The sequence below is a fragment of the Saprolegnia parasitica genome (genome assembly GCF_000151545.1).
Source record: "Saprolegnia parasitica CBS 223.65 unplaced genomic scaffold supercont2.317, whole genome shotgun sequence".
Taxonomy (NCBI): Eukaryota; Oomycota; class Saprolegniomycetes; order Saprolegniales; family Saprolegniaceae; genus Saprolegnia; species Saprolegnia parasitica.
This window is the reverse complement of record NW_012156711.1, coordinates 1-6,785: the sequence shown is the minus strand read 5'-3', so window position 1 is coordinate 6,785 and position 6,785 is coordinate 1. Positions and strand designations below refer to the sequence as shown.

At 57.8% G+C, this 6,785-nt stretch overlaps 5 protein-coding genes across 5 annotated transcripts; 3 read left to right on the top strand and 2 right to left on the bottom strand.

Moving 5' to 3' along the window:
• Positions 1 to 9: 9 nt before the first annotated feature.
• SPRG_16425 (hypothetical protein) lies at positions 10 to 574 on the top strand (the record flags this gene model as incomplete). The annotated part of the gene is made up of 2 exons (XM_012355840.1): positions 10 to 32; positions 80 to 574. The coding sequence occupies 2 exons, from the start codon at positions 10 to 12 to the stop codon at positions 522 to 524; spliced, it is 468 nt and encodes a 155-aa protein (XP_012211230.1). The 3' UTR covers positions 525 to 574.
• A 282-nt stretch (positions 575 to 856) lies between these two features.
• On the top strand, positions 857 to 1,950 carry SPRG_16424 (hypothetical protein; the record flags this gene model as incomplete). Its single annotated transcript, XM_012355839.1, has 1 exon — positions 857 to 1,950. One exon carries the CDS (start codon positions 857 to 859, stop codon positions 1,880 to 1,882), a length of 1,026 nt encoding a protein of 341 aa, XP_012211229.1. The 3' UTR covers positions 1,883 to 1,950.
• SPRG_16423 (hypothetical protein) lies at positions 1,931 to 2,666 on the bottom strand. The gene is made up of 4 exons (XM_012355838.1): positions 2,534 to 2,666; positions 2,427 to 2,488; positions 2,305 to 2,380; positions 1,931 to 2,254 (listed from the first exon to the last, which is right to left on the bottom strand). The coding sequence occupies exons 1-4, from the start codon at positions 2,625 to 2,627 to the stop codon at positions 2,019 to 2,021; spliced, it is 468 nt and encodes a 155-aa protein (XP_012211228.1). The 5' UTR covers positions 2,628 to 2,666; the 3' UTR covers positions 1,931 to 2,018.
• A 239-nt stretch (positions 2,667 to 2,905) lies between these two features.
• Positions 2,906 to 3,532, bottom strand: SPRG_16422 (hypothetical protein; the record flags this gene model as incomplete). Its single annotated transcript, XM_012355837.1, has 4 exons — positions 2,906 to 3,154; positions 3,204 to 3,279; positions 3,335 to 3,396; positions 3,449 to 3,532. Coding segments are annotated over 4 exons (467 nt in total), but the record flags the coding sequence as incomplete, so codon positions are not given.
• Positions 3,533 to 5,520: 1,988 nt separating this feature from the next.
• On the top strand, positions 5,521 to 6,761 carry SPRG_16421 (hypothetical protein; the record flags this gene model as incomplete). The annotated part of the gene is made up of 1 exon (XM_012355836.1): positions 5,521 to 6,761. A coding segment is annotated over one exon (1,241 nt), but the record flags the coding sequence as incomplete, so codon positions are not given.
• Between the last annotated feature and the right edge of the window lie 24 nt (positions 6,762 to 6,785).

The following is a 6,785-nucleotide window of genomic DNA, read 5'->3' as shown; positions in this document are numbered from 1 at the left end:
TTCCTGACGATGCCGCTGCGTTCGCCGCCACCGTGCTCGCCCACGAAGGCCACGACCACGGCGACCACGTCGACTGCAGCACGGAGCAAGCTTCGGCGATCAAGACCTTCTTGGAGTCGCCGCCGCCGGCAGCATGCACTAGCGTGTGGACGGCGCAGCCGACCCTCGAGCAGCTTGCCACGTATTTTGAGAAGAACCCGGCGACGGTCGCCAAGCTCTGCGCGAACGCCGGCTGCAAGACGTACTTTACCAGCATGGCCGCGCTCCCCGACTGCATGTACATGATCCCGAAAACGACGATCGAGGCCAACTTCAAGGATGGCGCCAAGGAGGCGCTGGAAGGCTGCACTAGCTCCAACTCGACGGCCCCCACGAACGGCTCGACGATCACGACGCCGGCGCCGACGGCGGCCAAGTCCACGGCCCCGACGTCTGCCCCGACGCCCAAGCCGTCGTCGGCCAACGCGCTGGCGGCCATTTCGCTCTCGGCGGCCGTCGCCACGGTGGCCGCGGCCCTTGCGTAATCGCCGTTGATGTCTCATTTCTCTTCTCAATACAGTGCATTTTTAACGTGTTTTATCCACTGTTTCTGCTGTCGAGGCTTCGTCCATGGCTCGTACAACTAGAATATCGCTGGTAGTGTCTCGCTATCACCGGTCGTCGCATTGACGAGTGATCTCGCAGCGGCGCGCCTGCGTCGTCCGAGGCAGACGGTTCGTCACCCAATTGAACGATACTTGAGAATGTATCTTCTTTTTGAGATACATACGATACATTCCATTCAAATACGTTCTTAACTGGGCCGCTTGTGCGCACTTAGACGAGACCGAAATGGCCAGTAGCAAGTTGCAACACGATGAGCGTGCAGGAGATGGCTGCTGCGCTCGCCGTGGCCGGTGGCCGCCACCTCGTCGACGAGAGGGCCGGCCCTGACCCGAAAGAACCGATCGAGATGATCATGCTGTACACGGTCGCACTCGCGCTCTCGTCCAGTATGTGCTTTGTCACGTGCCTCACAGTCTTCAAGTGGACGTCGGTCACGGCCAACGCGTGCCATGGCACGTTCTTCATGTTCTTCGTGAGCAAAGGCCTCTGGTTCTTCGTGCGGCTCGTGTACACCTTTAGCATCTACCTCAATGGGCGCGTGCCCAATCTGCGCATCGCGACGATCCTCTTCTCGCGCGTCGTGTCCGACTCGTGCACGATCGCGGCCTGCTCGTGGTTCATCGCGTCCGTATACGAGCTCCAGCGATGGGTCTTTCGCCCGCGCTCCGCAATCGAGAGCCGCCGCGCCATGCGGCGCTACAATTTAACCTGCTACGGCCTCGCGCTCCTCTATCTCTTGCCGGTTGGCACGGTCAGCTACGTCGAGCTCACCGAGCACGACGAGCCGCAAGAGAACGACTTGACAACGACGTTGTATTACACGGCGATGGTCATCTTCGGCATTCGCCTCGTCTCGATCGTATATCCGTTGGGTGTCGCGGTTGCCTTGCACCTGCGTGGCGACGACATCAAGGACAGCATCGGCGACGCAGTCCTCGACGGCCACTCGTTCCGCAACATTCGGCTCGTCGTGACCGTCTTTTGCGTGCTCAACGTCCCGTTCTTGTTTGTCGACAGCCACCTCTTCTCGCTCGACACGATGGGCTCGTCCACAGCCGTGATTTTACGCGCGTGCTTTCGCATGTTGCCGTACTCAAGCGGCGCAGCCACGTCGTTCATCATGGGCTATTACCTCACGGGGTTTGATGAGTTTTACAAGGTCAAGCGCGAGCCGCCGACGGTCCGCGCCCACGACTCGGCGTCCGCGTCTTTTGCGTCTTTTGAGTGTCACATGACGATCCGCAACCAGCACTCGTTCTTCGTCGTGTCCGATTGAGGGTACCGTGAATCGACCAAGGTATAGACTTAGTAAGAAAATGAATCTACAAATTTTGATATGACATATTCTCCACACGTTATATGCCGTCGAGACGAGGTATGTATCTCTATCTCTAGCACGAACAACCGGTACGCTAGACGTCGTACTTGGCGAGCAGCTTGGTCGCGTCGCGCAGCGCCTTGAACTCGAGGTTGTTGCCGCTCGGATCTTTTAAAAACATCTTCCACTGCTCGCCTGCAGTGCCTGCGTAGCGCACGTGGGGCTTGATGTGAAAGGTCACACGCTGGGCTGTGAGATGCTTGGCGAGCCACTGGAACTCGGGGACGCTCAAGCAGACGCCAAAATGAGGCATCGGGATCTCATCATGGGCTACAAGCGACTTTTAATGGCGGCCGACAGCAAGATAGACAAGTGCGTACCCACGGGCAAGTCGACGCACCGGTACGTCGGGCCGGCGTCGTGCACCACAAGCTGGTGTCCCCACATGTTGTAGATCTATTCGCATCGGATCAGCCGCGACGTCGCAATATGGCGTTGCGACCTGGTACTGAGCGGTGCCGTGCCCTTCCTGGAGCGCGAGGACGGTGCCGTAAAAGTGCTTGGCTACGAGACTCGGTCATAGCGTGGAGCCCGAGAAACAGTACGCACCTTCTTTCATGCTGTGAATCGGCACGGCGAGATGGAATGGCGCGATCGGCGCCGCCTGCTTCTCGTCGACAGTCTCGGGTCTCGACATGTTCATTTGGCCACTGACTGGCCCATGGACGTGCGTGAACGCGGCGTTGGCTAAATATATATATACGCGGACGATGGCGCCTCGCCAACGCTCGACGCTAAATTTGTCCTGCTGCGTCGTATGCTTGCTCCAGGAAAGATGACTAATCCCGGCGTTTTCTCAAGCGACATGGCCCTCGTTTAAACGTCATACCCTATCTATCGCCCTAGTATCAAGTTCGTATCAACCTTTGTATCAACGTATCCAGCTTGCAACATTGCGTGGAAAGACATGAAAAGCAAAATGGCATTACGTCTCGCTATAAGTAGCAAACATGGCGTCTGGGTTGACGTAGGCCTTGAGCTCGAGGTTGTTGCCGCTCGGATCGCGGAAGAAGATCTTCCACTGCTCGCCTGCAGTGCCGGCATACCGCACGTGCGGCTGGTGCACGATATGCATCCCCTTGTCGTACGACGCGACCCGGTCGCACAGCGCATGAAACACATGGACGGTCAAGCACACGCCAAAGTGGGGCATGGGCACGTCATCGTGCTCTAAGTATGTAGCTAAGGATTCCGACATGTTGCGAATGTACACTTGTACCATTGACGAGCTCGAGAGCGCGGTAGGTAGGGCCTGCGTCGTGGAGCACCAGTTGGTGACCATACATGTTGAGCATCTGACGAGGGCATTTGCATGTGCGTCATAGGACAGAGTATAAACGATTGCACTACCTGCCAGTGCTTGGACGACGCACCGTCCGTGCAGCCGAGCGCGTCCTTGTAAAACGAGGTGGCTACAGAGCAACAGCTTGGTATACTAAGAGCGTCGGCAGAGTAGACGCGTACCGAGCGGGAGATCGTGGACGGCAATCGCAAGGTGGAACGGCGGCATGTACGCGCCGCTCGACGAGGGCAATGCGGGGCTCATTTTGGAGGCAATATGGGAAATGATAGACTGCAGCTGCCACGTTTTCAGACGCGGAAAGTTGAAGTGCGCGCGACGTGAACGAGGCGGGCGCGCGTCAAGTGCTCGAACTTGAAAACGCTATCACGAGAACACGCACTACGAGTCCGAGTAGCCAGCGTTGAATTTCTTAATTTTCGCGCGTCCTGATTTGCTCGTGGAGGCGCGAGAAGCAACCTGGTTCCTACGGTACACCCTTTGGCATGCACGGAATGCATTCCTTCCATCCCAACCAGACTCGTGATTCAGAAATGATCGCTGGAAAAGGTCTCTGGCAACGATCGTCGACTCGGGTGGCAATCAGGGTCGCAACGAAAACGTCACCCGCGATCAATAATCTTCACAGCGGGGCGCAGTAGCTGTACCAATGACGCTGATGAGCGTCTACACTGTAGAACCGTGCTATCACTGCGGAATGATTGGAGTGATAGTAGACAGCCTACATCTTGGAAGCTTCAAGCGGCATTTCGTCAGGTTGGCGATGAAATTTCCTCCTCGTTGCTGGCTTTAGAGGCTATAACGCCGGTCGTTTGATCGAGCCATTCCATTGACGTGGTGCTCGAACCTAAATAGCTCGGGGACTCATTTGGCTTCTCCAACAAAACTGTTTGTACGAGAATCTGCATTCCCGTGGTTCGCTGATTACTGGTCATATTGCCAGAGGCAAACCTCCTCGTTGGCGCGACCCGAGTGGCGTCGTTGGGACTCGAATTTGAACTTGGGGCTCGATGTGCAGGTACGACGGGTCGCCCATCGCTCAGGACAGTCAAACTGAAGCATCGTTTGGACCCGCACCGTGGAAGTCATCGCAGCTCTTGGGACGCCTGGACGTCGAGGCACTGGACTGCGTCCGACTCGGGTTGGCTATAGCACGGACGCTGTTCATGGATGTCATCTGTGAATTGGCGGGCGGCTCGCGAGGCGGTTCAAAACCATTCAAATCGATGAAAACCCGAATCTGGAGCATACAAGTCGCTGCCGCTTGGCCCGATGGGACGTCACGACTCTTTTACTATTCGCAGAAATGAGCACTCATTCAGAATCAGAGATCAAACTGCCCGACGCAATGCCACGTCGTTGTAACCTTGATTTCGGTATTTGCGTGTGCCTGTTAAATCGACGAAAGAGAAGAGAAGAAGGAGGAAGTTCGATATGACGTGGCGATCTTGTGCAAGCGGTACTATGCAAGCGTGCTGTGCGCGCGGCAATTGTGCAACATGGTATTGCAACCCGCATGCCTCACAATAGAACCGAATTTGCCTGCCCGTAGCACGCTCGACGTTGTGCAATAGGACGAGTGCGCTCGGACGCCGCGACTTGGTTTGTAGGACGGACCATGTAAACGCGTTGGCAGCGGGCGTGGAGGGGTCGCACGCACTGTTGCAGCTTGGACCCGCAAATTTCCACGTCGGACGAGCGCAAGGGCCAAGCCGGTGTAACGCATTAGCAGGCCAGGCAGACGAGTGGCCACCGATTACGACCAAGTACGAAGATTCGTCTTCGATTCTCGTTACTTGAAAATGAGATCGCACCGCCATTGCCTTGACAGATGTTGCACGCTGCCACCGGTATGACACCATCTGCTGGCCCACAACCAGGAGCAACCGCACAACCTGCTCTATCCAGACCAAGCTGTGAACCCAGCTGTCTCTGGGACTTGGTATGTGTGTGTGTTTTAGAGAGACTACGGCGCTGCTGTAGTGCGGTTCTTGGCAGGCCCGTCTCGGTCGTTGCAGGTTCCTTTGGAATAGTTTGTACTGTTGACGACCGAGTTTGCAGTTTGCAGTGGTCCATCGAATCTGATGAGATTCAAATCCATGCACCAACAAATCTTGCAGGGACCTGTAATGGCTGTCGACCATTGCGCTGACACTGTGAGGCAACTCCAAGCAGCTACATGAATCTGCATGCCATTTTCAAATCGTGCCCACGTCACACACACACAAGTCCTCTGATGAAGCTCGCCGCCTGTCTTGTTGCGCTCGCGACCGCCGTCGCGGCCGACGAGAGCCCGTCGTGGGTCGGTGGTCTCGGCACGATCCACACGATCGCCGACAACTGCATTGAAAACAACGTGCACGTGTGCGCGTACCACGCCCTGAACCGGCAGCTCGGTGCCAGTGCGGCCGCATCGATCGCTGTCTCGTCCAACTCGATCCCGCACCTGTCGACGCTCAACGTGACCTTTTACGTCGAGTCGCCGACGCCCAACGACCGCATCACGGCCTACTGCGCGTCCAGCGTCAACAGCACCGTCGACAGCGACTACATGGACTTTCAGCCGACCAAGGGCGCCGCCAGCGCCACGCTCACCTTTGGACCGCTCGTCAACATGCGCTGCGACTACCAGTTTCGGTACCAGAAGGAGACGAGCCCCAAGACGTTTGTGACGGTCGCGACAAGCCCTGTCGTGACCATGACGGCCGGCGTCACCGAGCCGCTCCAAGTGCACATTGCACTCACCGGCAAGACCGACGAGATGCGCGTCATGTGGACGTCGGGAGCCGTCACCGGGCCGCGCGTGCGCTATAGCATTGTCCGCGACAACTGCGGCGATGGCGACCTCGACAAGACGGTGACGGCCACGAGCAGCTCGTATGCGGCCTCCGACATGTGCGGTGCGCCAGCGTCGACGATTTCAGCCCAGCGCTTCATTCCTGTCGGCACGCTCTACGACGCCGTTCTCACCGGCCTCCCGCCCAACGCCAAGGTGGCGTACCAAGTGGGCAGCGACGTCGGTGGGTGGAGCGACGTCTTTACGTTCACAATGCCGGATATTACGTCGCCCAAGCCATCGAGCTTCTTTGTATTTGGCGACATGGGCACTTGGACCACTGCGACGGGTGGCCTCGGCCTCGATGGGCGGTCGCTCTCGACGGCCAAGCGGGTTGCCGACGACATGGCCACGGGACAGTACGTCGCTGCCTTGCACGTCGGCGACCTCTCGTACGCCGACAGCGTCGGGTACATCTGGGAGCAGTTCATGGCGCTCGTGCAGCCGATTGCAGCCACGTTGCCGTACATGGTGAGCGTGGGCAACCATGAGTACGCGTACACGTCGTCGGTGCAGGCGGTCGATGTTTCCGGCGAGACCAAGTGCTTCTTCGCGTCGCCCGAGATGGCGAAAGCGAGCTCCGGCGGCGAGTGCGGCGTGCCAACCGCGCGCCGGTACCAACATGCCACGCAACGGCAACGGTGTCTTCTGGTACAGCTTCGACC

Excerpts from the sequence above, each read along its gene's own strand:
- SPRG_16423 (XM_012355838.1), bottom strand. The coding sequence starts at position 2,627 with ATGAACATGTCGAGACCCGAGACTGTCGACGAGAAGCAGGCGGCGCCG. Across the intron at positions 2,381-2,426 it reads ACGGCACCGCTCAGTACCAG|ATCTACAACATGTGGGGACA; the intron begins GTCGCAACGCCA and ends CGATGCGAATAG. Across the intron at positions 2,255-2,304 it reads GTGCGTCGACTTGCCCGTGG|CCCATGATGAGATCCCGATG; the intron begins GTACGCACTTGT and ends AGTCGCTTGTAG.